The 16,790-nt window shown below is 52.5% G+C and overlaps 1 protein-coding gene across 4 annotated transcripts in view; it reads left to right on the top strand.

Annotated features, from left to right (window-relative positions):
- SLC39A11 (solute carrier family 39 member 11) overlaps positions 1 to 16,790 on the top strand; it is an 80,139-nt gene that overhangs the window by 9,367 nt on the left and 53,982 nt on the right. For 2 of the 4 annotated variants that reach the window (XM_027691412.1, XM_027691414.1), the window contains exons 4-5: positions 97 to 255; positions 14,974 to 15,118. In XM_027691412.1, coding sequence (XP_027547213.1) covers positions 97 to 255; positions 14,974 to 15,118 — 304 coding nt within the window. The remainder of the gene's footprint in view (positions 1 to 96; positions 256 to 14,973; positions 15,119 to 16,790) is intronic. The other 2 variants (XM_027691413.1, XM_027691416.1) reach the window with 2 other exon arrangements.

The following is a 16,790-nucleotide window of genomic DNA, read 5'->3' as shown; positions in this document are numbered from 1 at the left end:
TGTCCCCCAGGTTCTCACCTGTCTCCTTCTGTCCCCCAGGTTCTCACTTGTCCCCCTCTGTCCCCCAGGTTCTCACTTGTCCCCTTCTGTCCCCAGGTCATGCTGGCTGCTTCCTACTGGTCCCTGCTGGCCCCAGCCATCGAGATGGCCGAGGAGTCTGGCAGCTTTGGAGCCTTCTCCTTCCTGCCCGTGGCCCTGGGCTTTGCTCTGGGAGCAGCTTTCGTGTACTTGGCCGACCTGCTCATGCCAGTCCTGGTAAGTGGGACTTTCTGGGCTTGGAGGCTCCTGCTCTTTCCCTCAGCTGGAAGGAGAAGCAGATGGAAGCTGGATACAGATGGATTTCCATCTCAGGTTTAATGGGAGTGTGATTTCCCCGAGCCCTGGCTGGCTCTGGCAGTGCTGGATGCAGCTCCAGGCTGTCTGCACAAGCTTTTTTTTCTTTTTTTTAATCTTCCCTTTTTTTTTTTTTCTTCCCCCTTCACGCTTCTGCTTTTGTTCTTTTCACTGGCAACACTCTGCAAACAGCTCAGGTGTGACCTTGTGTCTCAGCCCAGGGGCTTAATTTGCAGAGCTGCCAACCCTCCAAGCGTTGCAAAATCGAATGAAGCGGCTTCGTGTCGAGGGCTGTTATTAAAAAAATAAATAAATGGGAGGCTGCTGGATTTTTACAGCTGAAAACACAAGAATGGCTCAGCCAGTGAAGAGATCTCCAAAAGTTTCCAAAGGGATTTTTTTAGATTTTGTATTTATTTTAGTGGAAGAGGGGAGGTTGTCTGTGGATATGAGGAAGGAGTGTGAGGTTTTCTGTTCGAAGAGTGGGTCCAGGGGAACCTGGAGCATCAGCCCTTCCCCTTGCCTTGCTTTTGGGGCCTCTCCCTGCAGGATAACAGGTGCAGTCAGGTGCATCCTCAGCTATGAGGAGGTTTGCTGGGAGTTGTGGTGTGTGGCTCCCAGTGCCAATGGATGCACTGGAGTGAAGGAGCAGTGACACCAGCAGTGTCTGATGGCTGAGATGCTCCCTCGTGCTCTCCTCCTGCCCATGGCCTGGCTCTTTGGGGCTCCCCAACCCTTTGGGATTCACTGGGGGGCCAGGAGCTGCCACTGGAGCCCTTGGAAGCTGTTTTGCCACCAAACCCTGCCTTTCCCTCTGCAATCCGAGGTGTCTCACTGGTGTTGACCCCCCTGGTGCTGGAAGGGCCCTGGGCTGTGTCTGCTCAGCTGCCTTGGGCTGCTGTTTCCCAACAGGGTGGAGAAGCAGTTGCACCACAAACCCCACTTCCTCCTGCTGGCTGGAGTTGTCCCTTGTGTGTTGAAACAGGAGTGTGTGGAGGGGGAAGAGTGTTGGGGGTGAGATCCTTGTGCTGTGCAGGATGGAGCAAGGACGGGCAGGGAGGGGGTGGCCTCGTGGGGAGCAGTGCAATTTGTGTATATAAAAATATGCAATACGTCCATAAATCCACTTTAAATGCTGATGGGAGTGGAGCTGTTGTCTCCTCTGGCTCAGCATGGCTGTTTGCTCCATGTGGGACAGCAACACACTTGTCCCACGGGAATTCTGGTGGCTGGAGCTTGGGGAGGGTTTACACCCCATGGCTGCTGTGGAACTCCAGGAGGGTTTATATCCCAAGGCTGGTGCTGCTGCCAGGGTGTTTTTCCTTCCTGGAAAAGGGGGTGTCCCTGCCTGGGGGTGTCTCTCCTGGTGGATAATGGGCAGGACCCACCTTGTCAGGGGCTGTGCCAATGCAAAATGCTGCTTTATCCTTCCCTGGATATCTCAGGCAGGGTCAGGAGAGCTGGAAGAGGGTGGGGGGTTCTGAGTTCCCTGCCCAGAGGCAGCAGGGATGGCTCCTGGGGCTGGGCAGGGAGGGTGCAGTGGGCAGGGAGGGGATTTTTGGGAGGCTTTAGGAAGGGACAAAGTACCCAGAGACTTGGTGGAGCCGAGGGATGATGTGGAGGGAACACGGGGAGAGGTTAAAGCCGAATGTGTTGAAATGAAAAACAAGTGGCTGGTCAGTCTTGAGCCATCCTTGGGCCGTGCTGGGAGGGGAATTTGGCTGGAGATGAATCTCCCTTCACTTGGAGCCCAGACCTCTCCCCTGGGAGCCAGAGCTGCTCAGACAAGGGTTAAACCATCGCTCTTCCAACAGGTCTTTCCAAATCGGTGAAAATCTCCGGGTTGTTTCCCTCCCCAGTGCGGGTGGGGAGGGGATGCTGGTGACACTGGGGCACCCTGTCCCTGGGAGGGCAGGACCAGGGAGCTGTTTTTAGCTGCCTGCTCTTTGCACAGAGAGCTCTCTCCCTGCCTGGCGCTGCTCCAGGACTGGTTCCCTGGATAGCAACAGGTAGTAAAAGCTTTTAATGACTCTTTATCAGCCCAGCCCAGGAGGGAGAAGGGCTCTGCTCCTGCCTCAGCCCCCCCCCCAGAGCTGGGGTATCCCAGTGTTTGCTCCGTGGCAACAGGAGGGTTAAACCTCCAAGACAAACTGGTTAATGGTGCCGAACAGCTGGAGTCATTAAATTCCTTACAAAAGGCAGATTTAATCTGTTACATCTTTTATCTTCCCCCCCTTTCCCCGGGTGAAGCCTTTAACTGTGTGTTTTCATCTGGAGGAGGGGGAGATGCTGGTCTGGGCACTCAGCTGGGCTGCTGGAGGGTGGCAAACCCCAGCAGGGCATTGGGGAGTGCCCGGGGAGCAGAAACAGCCCCCAGGAGTTTAAAGAAAGGGGCTCTCCCGTATTTTGCCAACCCTCTCCTCGCACAGAACCTTTAGTTTAACCTTGCACCTGCTCTGTAAATAAGAACTTGGCTTTCAGCTGCTGTTGGAAGAGGTTTCTGGGCAGGTGAGGGGAGGTGTGTGAGGCACTGTTGCCGTCACTAAAAAGCACTGGGGCTCAGGGTCTTCCATGCCAAGACCCAAAGCCTTTGAGGGAAAGTTTACTTAAAAATTCCGCTCAGTGCAGCAGGTCCCTGGTGGCTGAGGAGCTATTTTGGGTCTGCTGCAACGCATAAGAACGCTGGAATTATGTGTTATTATTCTCATCCTTCAAATCTGTCTTGCAGCTCTGCTGACTTGGCTGAGTTTTGTTCAGAGTGGGGTGGTTTTACTGGGTTTTCGTGATGGTTTTTCTTGCTCCGGCCTCCCCCTTCCTGCAGGAATCCCACAAGGGTCCTGAGGATGCATCCAGCCCTGACTCTCTTCTTCAGGCTGTCCCTGGCTGCTCTTACTCCTGGATTTTCACGAGCCTGTGAAAACTGGAAGCACTGGAAGTGCTGCATCAGAAACTGGGCACAGGCTTCTCAGGGCAGTGGTGCCATCCCTGGAGGGACTGACAGACACGTGGATGTGGCACTTGGGGACATGGGTTGGTGGTGGCCTTGGCAGTGCTGTGCTAAGAGCTGGACTTTATGAATTTTTTATAGGGCTTTTCCAGCCTAAATAACTCCATGATTCCACGTGAGTTGCCTTTGTCTTGGGAGCTGCTGGATCCCCAAGACCTTTCCGGGTGGTGCCGCAGGCTGGGGAGTTCCCACCAGTGTTCCCAAGCCCATCTGGGTGGGTTTTGGGTGGGCTTTGGCTCAGGGGGGCAGTGGAGCACCTGTGCTGGAGCTGTGGCTTCCAGGAGCTCCTTTGCTCCTGCCTTTTCCAGACTGAAGCTCTTCACTGCTCCTGTAGGCAAAGGGGAATTCCCAGGGGCGATGCTGGTGGGATTGGGAAGGTGCCATGGGCAGGGAGAGGGAGAAATCCAGCTGGCCGTGGTGTTGGGAGCTGGTAAACCCCCCTCGTGTGCTGCAGGACTCGTACCTGCCTCTCCCGTTAAATGCCTTGTTCTCTCCCCGGAGTGACGTGGGCTCTGCGATCATTACGCTAAATAGGATAATGAGGCTTAATCAGCCTCATCTCCTCTACCTCTGAGCTTCATTCTGCTCACAAACATCTGTCTGCACATGGGGAGCAGCTCCATCACTCCCCGGGTGGTGGGTCCGTGGCTGGAGCTCGGCTCTCAGTGGATGGGTGCTGGGGTGGGGGGTCTGCAGCAGCCTCGGGGTGGAGGGAGAGCAGGGCAGATGTCACAGGAGAACCGGGAGTTAATGTATAATCGGGGAGGGAGCTGATGGGCCATTACTCAGCTCCAACCGGGAGCCTGCCAATACTTGGGGCGTGAAAGATGATGGGGGTGGGAGGATGGGGAGCCAGGGCTGTAATTCCCACCTGGAAATACCATCTCCAGTGGATTTTTTTAATTTTTTTTTTCTTCTCAGCTGGATACACGGTTTGGTGTTTTTTTTGGTTTTTTTTTTGATCCTGAGTGGAGAGTAAATCAATAAAGCCACATGTGATGGTCAGGCCATTCCTTGGATTTGAGCAAATAGTAACTGAAGTGCCTTTTTAAAAAGCCTTTTGCCTGGGTTGGTGTTTGCCCCGCAGGTGCCAGGGCTGACCCCTTATCCCATGGACCCAGCACACCCAAAATCCCTGTCTGGGCTCCAGGGCTTGTGTTTCATACGTGTTTTTTGAAATATTTGGGGCTCTGGTTTGCAGCTGCTCAGAGGGTTTCCTGAGCAGTGGGGTGGATGAGAGCACAGCAGGTGTGAGGATGCTCCTGGTAGGAGGCTGGATCCCCTTAACCCTCCCAAAACATGATGGCCTCGTGTTCCTGCCCTGTTCTGGTTGTGCAAGCCGAGGGTTGAAGGCTTTTTGGGGATAAAGTCCGGGACTGGACATTTTGCGCAGCGAATTTTAGGCTATTTTTGGTGAGAGCTCTTGGGAAGGGTTTGGAACTTGATAAATAAATATCCGAGGATACTCTCCTATCTGATGGTAGTGTCCGGATCAGAATGTGCCTTGGGGAGGGATATTTTGCTTTCTAAATCCATCCACGTCACTTTTTGGGAGGGAAAGCTGGGAACAGCGTGTGGGTGAAGCTGCAGGAGGAGGGGGAAGGACCATCCCACCTGCAGCTGTGGTTGCACCTTGTTTAAAATGGCAGGTTTTTTTTCTCAGGGCTGAAGCACAGCTGGATTAGGCCTTGGGGAGCACCTTTTTGGAGGGAGGGGGCACTAGGTCGTGATTCCTGGTAGTTCCATGTATTTTAGGAGGAATTTCGTGCTGGAAAGGGTGGTCAGGCACTGGCAGGGGCTGCCCAGGGAGGTGTCCAAGGAATGTCTGGTTGTGGCACTCTGGGCTGGGGGACAAGGTGGGCATCAGGCACAGGGTGGATCCACGGGCTGGGAGGGCTTTTCCAACCTCAGTGATCCCGGGATTCTCTGACTGTGGGATTCTCTGGTGACGAGGCAGAGCAGTTGTCGGTGCCGTCCGTGGGTGCAGCTGGAAGGTGCCCGTGATGCTCCCAAATGTGCTTCCACCTGGCAAAGATGGAAAGCCTGTAATATTTCTCCCCCTCCTGCCTTGCCCAGGGCTGGGTGTGACGGGTTAATCCTCTCACCAGGCAGTGAGAACGTGCCGAGTCTCGTCGCTGGCGTTAATTTACAGTCGGAATAAAGATTCCTCTTATGCAATTTGCTAATTCCTCCGAGGCCTGCCCATCACAAATTCCCATTTTAATGTGCTTTTTTTTTTTTTTTCCTGCTCATCTGTGGCTCCCAGGAAGTTAATTAGCTGCACATCCTCACTGCCAGAGTAGGTGGAGGATTTTCAACCACGATTTTCAACCAAGGGACGTGCCCGGGGTAGGGTGGGGTGGGAGGGATGTGTATTTTCTGCTTTATTAAGTTTATGAGTGTGGGACTGAAATGCTGCTGCAGGAATGGAGCCTTTGCCCCGTGGGGGGGGTGAGGATGGACCAGGGGATGCTGTGTGAGGCACAGCTCTGCTCGTGCATTCCTGCTCTGCTCTGATTTCCTTCGCTCAGGGCCAAATAAACAGCAGCCCTTGTGTTTGTTTGGTTTTGTGGCATCCTGGCCCTTTTCCACTGGCTCTGGGAGGGAGGAAGGGTCTGGCTCTGATGACTAAGGAAGGGAAACTTTGGTTTTTTTGGGAGCCTGGTAAGGGAACGTAGCAAAGCCTTCCATTGGGAAATGTCCTTCCCTCCTAGCTCTGAATGAATAAGAGCACCTGGGCATGGGGTTTATTAACTTATCAATTCAAGCCAGCCCTGCTCTTCCCTGGGGCCAGCTGTGGAAGGGTATGGATCTGTGTGGGATTGGTCCCTGTGTCCTGGCCCAGGCAGGATTTCAGTCGTGAAAATCCCTGGTGCTGACCACAAAACCCACCCACAGGACCCTCTGAAAGATTCAGAAACCCCAAAGGTTCCTTTTCAATCTTTTTATCTGTGAAAAGCCTGGCTGCTTCCCACCCCTCTCCGTCCCTGTACGGTGGGTTTAGTGCTTGAAATCCAGTTGCTCCTGGATAGGTTGACATTATTTGCCCAAAAACCTCACAATATTGCAGTTATACTAATTTTTTAGCAAAGCATTTCATTTTATTAATGGAGGTAAAGGGTTATTTACTTGCAGAGTGCAATTTGTCAGCTGCTCTTAATTATAATTCTCCCTCATTATGCATTAAGCATTTCATAAAAACATGATTTGTGAAGCCCCAGAGCTCGAGCTACAGAGCAGAGCTGCCTTGAATCCAGGTCAGGGTTAGATTCCCTCCCACCCTCATTAGGTTTATGAATCACTAAGTTCTGACAGAGATGAGATCCGCAGTGGTTTGATGGTATGGAGTGAAAAAAATCCTGCTGGAAAAAAAAGCAGAAAACCTGGCTTAATTCTTTATTCAGTGATCTCCTGCACTGGATACACCTCTCTCTGTCATTCCCTTTTCCGTGAGGTACCTGGGATAAGCCCCTCTCTCCCCTGGAGCAGGTATTGCTGATAAGGCTGCTAATGGACCATGGGACTTTCTCTCCTCCTGGCTCAGCCTTTGCTGAGGGAATTGCAATTACTGCTTGGGCCTGGCTCAGAATTGTAAAAGAGGAGAGGTTTTCCAAACAGAAGAGCACATTGGAACACGGGATCTCCCCCAGAGCTGCCAGAGGAGCCTGGCTGGGGCTGTGGGGAGGGGATGTGTCGCTGTCAAGGGGTCCCAGAAGAGTATCCAGGGAAGGGGCTGGAGGTGCAGGAGGGGCTGAGGGAGCTGGGGGGGCTCAGCCTGGAGAAAAGGAGGCTCAGGGGGGACCTTCTGGCTCTGCAACCCCCTGACAGGAGGGGGGAACTGGGGAGAGTTGGGCTCTGCTCCCAGGGAACAAGGGACAGGAGGAGAGGAAATGGCCTCAAGCTGTGCCAGGGGAGGCTCAGGTTGGACATCAGGAGGAATTTCTTGCTGGAAAGGGTGGTCAGGCATTGGAAGGGGTTGCCCAGGGAGGTTTGGAGTCCAAGGTGTCCAAGGAAAGCCTGACTGTGGCACTCAGTGCTCTGGGCTGGGGGACAAGGTGGGCATTGGGCACAGGGTGGACTCCATGGGCTGGGAGGGCTTTTCCAGCCTTAATGATTCCGGGGTTCTGCTGGATCCTGGACAGTGTCTGACCTCTTTGCTGACTGAATTTGTGCACTTTATTGTGAAATTTCAGACATGGGATGAGCAGAAAGCAGCAGCAAAGCCCCAGGGGAGAGCGAGGTGTGGGTTCTGACCCACTGAGCATGGACTGGAGGGGATGTGGGTGCTTGGAGTGCTCCAGGATTGCACATATGCTTCAGCTTGATGGGCTCTAAAAGGTGATGGATCAAGGGACTTGAAACTCTCCTCCTTGCTGCAGTGATGCTCCACACCCTGCCTGCAGCTGGGTGGGCTCGGGGAAGGAATCAGGATCCTCTGCCTCCCTTTCCTGTGCCTGTGGTGCTGGTTCATGGCACAGAGCTGACTGCCCCGAGGGGGGATCACTCTGAGCCTCACTCCTGTGGCATCCATGCTCTTCCCCTGCACTCCTGAGCAATTCCCTCTTTATCTGAGGCCACGCCAAGTGCTACAGAAGGTTCCTCAGCTGTTCTTTGATCTCAAAGTCTGCCTTTGAATTTGCTCACGGCATAACCCCAAATTAATGCCTCCACTGTGAAAGGGAAACCTGCCATTAAAATGACAGAGAAAGCAGCAAGAGAGGCTGGGGGAATGTCAGGGAGAGGAAGGCTGCTTCCGTGTGGATCGTGGAAAATCCATCCACGCGGGTCTGGAGCTGCAGCACAGCTCCAGCTCTCTCCCAGGGTGAGCTCTGACTCACCCACGCTGCCTTGGCATGGCTGTGTGCTGCCAAGGCAGCTGGAAAGAGGCAGTTTTGTGCCTCCTGTGTGTGTCCCCAGGGAGGGCAGTGCCCTTGGGGAGTGGCTGTGGGGCGATGCTCGGTGGCCCCTTGGCTTGTGGCTGGTGGTGAGTGGTGTAAAAAACACTTGCTCCTAATCCAGTGGGACATTGTACCTTAGTAGTGGGCTGAGGAGCTGCTGGAGAGGAACAGACTTCTGGGAAATGGGGGGGAAATGGCTTTTTTTGTTCCTCTCTGCTCAGCCTGGATGAGGCTCCTCTTCTCTGGGAAAGGCCCTCAGAAGAAAGGAGTTTATCCCTGGAAGTGTCCAAGGCCAGGTTGGACAGGGCTTGGAGCAGCCTGGGCTGGTGAAAGGTGTCCCTGCCCATGGCAGGGGGTGGAAGGAGATGAACTTTAAGGTTCCTCCCAAACACTTCCATGATTTTGCAGTAAGTTGGTTCGTTTCTCCTTGGTGGTGATCCAGAAGTGCCTTGTCCCTTGTTATGCCTTTCTTCTGTAATGGATTAAGGAACTAATTGCAGTATTATTATATTATTATTATAATTGCAGTAGATGAGAATGAGGGGCCTCTCCTGTGGGTTTGTTGCACTGTGCCTCGGGAAGGTGTTGGAGGCTCCAGCAGAGGAGTCTGGAGCTATTTTGGTGCTTATGGGCTGTGCAAGATGGTGGGAGGAGATGAAGCCCAGAAAACATGTCCTTGGGCTGTGTCCCACGGGCTGGGATGCTCGGGGGGATGCAGGAGAAGGGGCTGGTGCTGCTCCATCCCTGTGCCGGGGCACGTCCACACGGATAATTGTGGATCCAGAGGAAGTCGTGTTTTAGTGTAATGGAATTAGGCAGCACTGGCACGGCCTTGGCTCTTCATCTGGGGGTGATGGATCACTGGCTGAGCCCTGCTGCATCCTGCCAGAGCTCCAGGAGCCCTCCCCGCTCCCTTGCAGGGCTCCCACATCCCCAGCTCCCCCTCTCCCATCAAACCATTGCTGAGGGGAATGTTGGGTGGGGATGAGCTGCTCATTGAAGTTTTGTTTGCTTTTTTTTCTCCAACCCTCCCAGCAAGCCTGGCAGAATAAAGGACTGTAGAAATCCATGTTGCCACGCTACAAACAAAGTGGGAAGGGAGCAGTGAGAGGGAAGAGAGGTGGAACTGGTCCCCATCAGGTTTTAATAAGCGTGTGGAGAAAAAGCTCTTGTTAATCCCATCTGAGGCTTTAAAGGTTTATTGCAAACAATTAAAATCTCATATTGTAGTGCTGACTCGATGCCACAAACCTCTCTGCCGTGTCCTGCTGAGAGAGCCACGGGTGGCAGGTGCTGGGGGTGTGTGGAAAACACAGGAATATATCCCTTAGGATCTGGCTGTGGCTGTACCAGGCAAGTTTCCTCCCAGCAAACCACTGGAAGTGGATATACAACCGAACTGGTTTTGGTGGGCAGCACTCCTGGGCTCCCAACACTCCACCTGGAGCAATTATTCCATTGAAAAATGAAAGTACTGGTTGTGTTGGAGGTTTCTCTGAGATTCCTGGGGGGCAGGAGGTTGGTGACAGGACACTTGGCTCCTGCTGTTGCAGAGATGGGGTTTGTTTGTTGAACGAGTTGTTTGTTTTTTTTGCCGCGTCCCGTGGCAAAAGCAGGAAAAACATTCCTGGGCTTTTGTTTTTTGTCATGGCAGAGGTTACGAAAACGACCTCCTTTCTGCCGTGTGGGACATCAGGTTTTGGAAGAAACCTCTTCTGGATTTCCTGAGGAGCCTGGGAATTGCCTGTGTGCTCCCTCCTCCCCCCTTCCCAAACCCGGTGCCAGCAACACTCCTGCTGTGTTTTGCCTCCCTCCTGGAAAGGGAAAAGCCCCAAACGTGCCAGTGAGAAAAATCCGTGTGTTTGTTTTTCATAGGAATGTTGTTTGACGGAAAAGATGGATCGGCCTGTGCCCGTCTCCCCTTGGAGCCTCGGTGGGGCTGGTGCCAGTGGTGGGTTCCTGCTCCCTGGCACGGTGCTCCTGGGGGTCCAGCCGTGCTGGACTGGCTGGGATGGGCATCCCAACATTCCCTGGATTGGAAGGGCTGCGGGATTCTTTCCTGTCATTCCTGTTCTTTAAGGGTTTGGGGTGATTTTTGGTGAATTTGCCTCCCTCCTGGTGTGCCAGACAGGGGGGTCTTGGTGTGCTGGGTGCTGCCAGCTCAGGACAATGCTGCACATTCTGGCACTTCCAAGGATCTCTGGCAGCTCCCAGGGGAGCCCCCAGGGCTGGGGCAGCTCCAGTGTCACCCCCCAGGACACCCTGGCTGTGCCCACACTCCAGTGCCACAGGAGGAGGTGATTTATTCCTCCTGCCCTCGCAGCCCCTTGGCAGAGGCTGCTGATTAAAGCTGCTGTTTGCAATTTTCAGCAGTTATGAGTTATCTGAGTGGCTGATAATTAGCACTGAATAAAATGTACTTGCAATAATGCGACATGAGTTACAGATAAACTGATACCAGGCTTCCCTAATATTCACTTAAGCTTCCCTGGTTGGAGTTATTAGGGGAGGCTCTGGCTGCTGTGCTGCTGCACTTCTGGGATGGGGAAGGATAAAGCAGATCCTGATGGGATCTGCTCACAGGGAGCTGCCAGAGCAGATCTACCATGGAAACACTGGAATTTTTTTCTGTGGATGCACCTTTCCTTCCCAGTTCCTGGTGGTCTAGGACATACTGGGTGTCCCAAGGCTTATTCTCAATTTATGGAGGAATCTGTCTGCTCAAAGGTGTTGCTGGTGGGACCCAGTTAAGGCTGGGAGGTTTGGCTGTGCTGTGCTGGGAGTCAGGGCTGCCAGGCACTGTGGGAGGAGGATTAAAGGGTATGAGAGTGTGTCCAGAGCTGCATGTTGGTTGCTGTTAATCATAAATGTGACTTGCACCCACTTCAGCACCGAGAGGGGCCTTTTTACTGCTGGGAGTGTTTGAGGCTGCACTTGAGTTGTTGATTTTAGCAATTCGAGCGAGGGGTTGCTGGTGATCCGTGGAGAGGAGCTGCAATCCAAGTCCACTTAAATCCTGCTGACTCCTTCCCTTAACCCATCCCTTTGTGCTCGTTAATATTTGTCAACATTAACCAAAACCAAGCTTTTTTTTTTTTCCCCCTAGAAGATGTGGAAGGCACATTGTTTTTGTGGGTCCCTCTGTGTCCCTCCGTGGGCTCTGGGGGTGATGTGAGCATCTGAGGTCTCAAGGAGAGGAACCAGAGTGTGCTGAGGGAGGGTGGGGGATGTTCTCCATCCCTTCACGTTCCTCAGCTCTGCTGCTGGCACTGGGATTCATGGCTGGCACTGGGATTTGGATCCCTTGGAAGCATCGAGCCCTTGATGTGTCCTTTCAGATAACAGAATCCCAGCCTGTTGGTTTACATGTTGATGGGTGCTCTCTGATAACTAAGTGAGCTCTCTACCCACTCCTGTTTCATGTTTTTAACATAAATCTGTTGATCCAGCTTGGAAAATCCAGGGAGTTGCTGCTCTGTGCCTCTGTCTCTGTCCCCAGAGGTGTTGGGTCAGTGCAGGAGCAGCAAAGCCAAGTGAGTGGCAGCACTGACCCACCCTTTTCTCTTTCTCTGGTCCCTCTCTGGTCCCTGCTCTGTTATCACTGTCTCTCTCTTATTAAGTGTGAAATAGGAGCCTCTGGGCACCATCAAACTGTGGCTTATTATTGTCTCTTATCGTCTCTGTGTCTGCTCCGGGACAATTTAGGAATAGTTTTTAGCTTTTTAAAGAAAGTAGCAACGTTTATTCTATTTTTCTCTTTCCCCTTGTGGTACTTCCTGCCATCAGTTGATGCATCTTTGTTTTCTGTGGCTTTGTGGAGCCTGTGCCAGGGTATTTGCTGGGTTAAGATACTACACAAGGAAGAGCAGCAACACCTCCAGGCCTGGGACCAAGTGACCCACCCCAAAACCAGACCATCAGCTTTTATCATCACTGTTTCTTTATTAATTTATTCTCCTTCGTTGCTCAGGTGGAGAAGAGCAGATTATTTCTCAAAGGCATCACTCACTCTTCACTTCTTTTTAAAATTGGCTTCAGATCAATTTAAAACTTGTGCAAGAGGCTGCTGGGCAGGGGGGTGTGATCCAAAATCCTTGCTTTACCTGAAAGGATACCTAATTTTTTTTCATCTAAAAGGCTACCCATTTTTTATCTAAAAGGATGCTTTTTTTCCTACATGAAGGACACCTTGTTTTCTCATTCGCTTTTCCACACAGGGCCAGGGCAATCCAACAACTTCCCTCCACCACCAGACGAGTGCAGTGGGGACTCCCACATCCCAGAATAGTTTTCCTCCAAGTTCTCCCTGCCCAAATCTCTCACTTTCGAAATAATCAACCCCCGTGGTTCCTTCGCTTGACGCTAATTACTGGCACGAACTAATTAATGCGAGCTGACTTCCCTCTCCTCTCTCTAATGCTGTTTTAACCCACTGACACGTTCCAATTAAGGGACTCACGCAGGGCCGGGGCTGGAATGACTGGGAGCAATCACAGTCGGAATCAATCGTGTGCTTTCCTGAAGGTCACTGATATTTTTATGAGCTGCTGCTGTCGTGTGTTTGTGCCTGTCAGCAGGGAGGGGACCTGACCCTGCGAAAAACATCTGAAACATCCCCGAGTGTGCCTCCCTTTCGGCGTTAAATGGAGGTCTGTGGGTATCATTTTGTGTTAAATGGAGGTCTGTGGGTATAATTTTGATAAGAGTTTGACGTGCTGGGAATGGTGGCACGGAAAATCCCCGTGGGAGGGAGGCTGTTGGGAAGGGCTGTAAAGCACGGGGTGAGTGCTCCTGACCCCACAAGGACCTGGCTGGCTCGGTGTGGATGGGGACAGAGGTGGCATCTGCCCGGTGTCACCTGCCTGGGTGGCAGGTTTCCCTCCCCCTGGCTGGGTGGCTGTGGCTCAGTGTCCTGGCCGTGCCCTGGGCTCGCTGCCCTGCTCTGCCTGGGCAGCAGCTGTGTTTGGGCTGGAGCAGAGCCACGGATCCCGTGGTGGTAAAGCCCACAAAGCTGCTGCCACGGTGGTTGTGGCTCGTTTGACAACGTGCCCGAAGGAGAAGTGTGGAAGGAGAGCTGCCTGCTCCAGGAATCCTGGGATTCCCCATGCCCGAGGAGGCTGGTGGCTGGAGCAGGGCTGGAGGGCCCTATGCCATGCTCACAAGCCCTTTATGGGCACCTAAAGTTGAGACTTTACTTCTGCACCTTCCAATTCCCGTCCTCGCTGCTCCTCAGGTTCCTGTTTTCCGGAAAGTTTTTGGTGTTTCTCACTTTCCAGAGGTGAAAACCCATTTAGCTTTAGCAGGACCAGGCAAGAAAGATGGAGAGAGACTATTTACAATGGCCTGGAGTGACAGGACAAGGGGGAATGGCTTCACACTGCTGAAGGGCAGGGTTAGATGGGATATGGGGAAGGAATTCTTTCCTGGGAGGGTGGGCACAGGTTGCCCAGAGAAGCTGTGGCTGCCCCTGGATCCCTGGAAGTGTCCAAGGCCAGGTTGGATGGGGCTTGGAGCAACCTGGGCTGGTGGAAGGTGTCCCTGCCCATGGCAGGGGTGGGATGAGAAGGTCTTTAAGGTCTCTTCCAACCCAAACCATTCCATGATTCTGTGACTCTCCTTGTATAAGGAGACCGTGCTGCAGAAGTGCCAGCAGCAGGATGAGCCCCTGAGCTTCCATTCTCAGCCTCTCCCTGCCCTTATCCAAGTCAGGTTGTGATGGGAAGCTCCCCTCTTCCCTCCCCTCTGTCACGTCATCCAGGTTTTGCTGGAAAAGTGCCCTGTTCCTGCCTGTTTTCCCAGGCACTGCCCGGGATTTCGGGTGCAGAGCTGCAGGTGTCTCCCGTGGGCAGGTGTGCTGGGAGGGAGGGGGGGGTGTCCCATCTCCCAGAGGGATTTAAACACGAGCTCCTCATCCTGTAATTGCTGGGTTAGTGGAGGTGAGAGCTGCCTGGCTGAGCTGCAGAGGAGAGCAGACAGCAAATATGTGATTAGTATTAATAGCCCTGGTCAGACCATATTATGCAAATGAGGGGAGAAGAGACAATTTAGTTATTCATCTTTAACCTTTATTTTTGTTTCATGTGACCTTACCCAGCGAGGCTCCCCTTACCAGCTCTGGCTGTTCAGTGTTTGATGGCTTATTCTGCTGCCATCCATCCAGCAGAGTTCCTGAGGGGTGATTCCAGGTGCACTGGGGACATCCTGGTGACACCAAGTCACACAAACACTGCCTTGGGACACGATCCCTTCTCTCAGCTCTGCTGTTGGGCCTCTAACCCCTTGTTTCCTCCCAGTTTTGTAGCTCCAGGTGGGTTTGAGGATCCCAGGGACATCCAGAGACGCCGACCTGGATTCCTTTTTATCAGGAACTGTAGTGACAGGACAAGGGGGAATGGATTCCCACTGCCAGAGGGCAGGGTTAGATGGGATATTGGGAAGGAATTCTTCCCTGGGAGGGTGGGGAGGCCCTGGCACAGGTTGCCCAGAGAAGCTGTGGCTGCCCCTGGATCCCTGGAAGTGTCCAAGGCCAGGTTGGATGGGTTGGAGCAACCTGGGCTGGTGGAAGGTGTCCCTGCCCGTGGCAGGGGGTGGCACTGGATGGGCTTTAAGGTCCATTCCATGATTCCAGGATTCTCCACACCGGTGCCAGAGGGTGGGGCTGGGAGAAGGCTGATGGGCAGCTGTGGGGAAACCCTTGTGCCTCTTGGAAAAACCCTTGTGCCTCTTGCCTTGCAGGGTTTCAGTGGCCCTTCCCACGCCGCCCTGGCCTTGAGCTGCGACCCCCGAGCCGCCAAGGAGAAGCAGGAGCAGGACCCTGCCCGTCCCCTGGACTGTGGGAGCGAGCTGTCCATCCGGATAGGTAGAGCTGGGCTCCATCCAGGCAAGCATCCTGTCATATACCACCTGCAGAGGGCACGGGCAAAGCCCCCCTGTTAAAGTGGCACGTATGTCATCGCCGTTGCATCGGGTTTTGACACGTGCATGCAAAGTGCACCTTCCCTCCCCTCCCTGCCTCTTGTCTCCCGCTGCCTCTTGTTCCAAGAATTGTTTCTCCGCTTTCCACTTCAGTTCCCAAAGCCACTTGCATGTCTGTCTGTGCCTATGAATTATTGATAATTAGGTATCTCGCTCGCCGAGGAAATGAAATCATCGGCTGCGCCGGGGCTGGGTTGATTTGCAGCGTGGGCACAGCCAGTGCTCGCCCTGCCCTGGCCAGGCTGTGCCGAGGTGAAGGTGCCCCGTGGCTCTGACCCTCCCTTAATTATAGATGAGGGCTGGCATTCACGCTGTCAGCCCTTGTTCTGGAGGTTCAGAGAATTGTAGCTGCCGAAATGGGGAGTGAAATGTCTTGCTGGCAGCTCTTTCCCCCTTAATAGGTTTTAAAGAAGGAATTTGGGTGAGCTGGTGGGATCTCTCTGGGCTTCCCCAGCTCCAGGGTGTGTTGGTGGGGTGGGTGGTGGGGATACATCCCCCGAGACAACACAATTGTCTCTTCCTCTACTTAATAGCAGCTTTCCAGTAGACAAAGAAAATGTAATTTACTGAATTAATCTTATTGCTCCTCTGCTTTTTCTTGCTTGGAGAGCAAGTGAAATAGAGGTTTAAAACATCATGAGCACAATTTGGAGCTGATTGAGATGAAGGAGTGATCCTTCTTTTTACAAGGAATAGGACTACCCTCTTAAATCAGGCTCTTTTATTTTAACCACATTGCTTAATTGCATGTTTCCTAAAGTGCTTCAAATCCACAGGATTTGAAATACCAGCTTGATTTTTTTTCCGAAGGGATGGAAGGATGTTCTGTGCTAAATTCAAGGAGCTTGAGGTCCTCCAGGTCTTTTAGCACGAGCTGCTCCAGCCCTGTGGCTGTAAGGCTGCCTCGGGGGTTTGGATATTTTTGTGAGGTGGAAGCTTCATATCCCAGGTGCAGTTTAATTTTATTCTTCAAGGAAAAAAAAAAAAAAAAGAGAGGCAGTTTTCAGAAACTCGAGCTGCTGAGGTTTTATGTTTTCATCTTCTTTTAGTTGCAGACAATAACAGTGCAAATGGTTTTGGGAATAGAAAATTTCCATTAGACTTGGTTGTTTTTTCCTCTCTCTGGGGAAATGGTATTAAGGACCTACAATACATTAATTCTTTTATTGTCTCTTGCTTTTTTTTTTTATTTCTTGCTACTGAAATGAACTCGGTGTTTTCTCCAGATACCTCAAGCCTTCCAAGGAAGCTGCTTTTCCCCAGAGCTGGGTAGTGCTTGGCTGGGCTCTGGGGAACTCTGGGAACATAATGGGTGTTTTCAAAGTCTAATGGGCACCAAGTGGAATATTTCAGACTTAATCACTGTTGAATCGTTGACCCTTCCTTCATATTTACATGTTTTTAAACCAGCTAAAGCTGTGAAAACAAAGGGAAATCCCAAAGCAGCCGCTGCCTTGTTCTGGCTTTGTCTTTATAGCCCGGGGTGGGGATGGCTGGAGACGCTGCTGCTCCCCAGGGCCCCGTGTCTGAGGTGTTACTGTTGGAGATGGAAATGCACATTTAACGGTGTTACTGTT

Source organism: Neopelma chrysocephalum, unplaced genomic scaffold (assembly GCF_003984885.1).
Source record: "Neopelma chrysocephalum unplaced genomic scaffold, ASM398488v2 Primary Assembly neopelma1_84, whole genome shotgun sequence".
NCBI classification, from domain to species: Eukaryota; Metazoa; Chordata; class Aves; order Passeriformes; family Pipridae; genus Neopelma; species Neopelma chrysocephalum.
The sequence above is the reverse complement of the archived record's forward strand: the minus strand, read 5'-3'. Positions and strand labels throughout refer to the sequence as shown.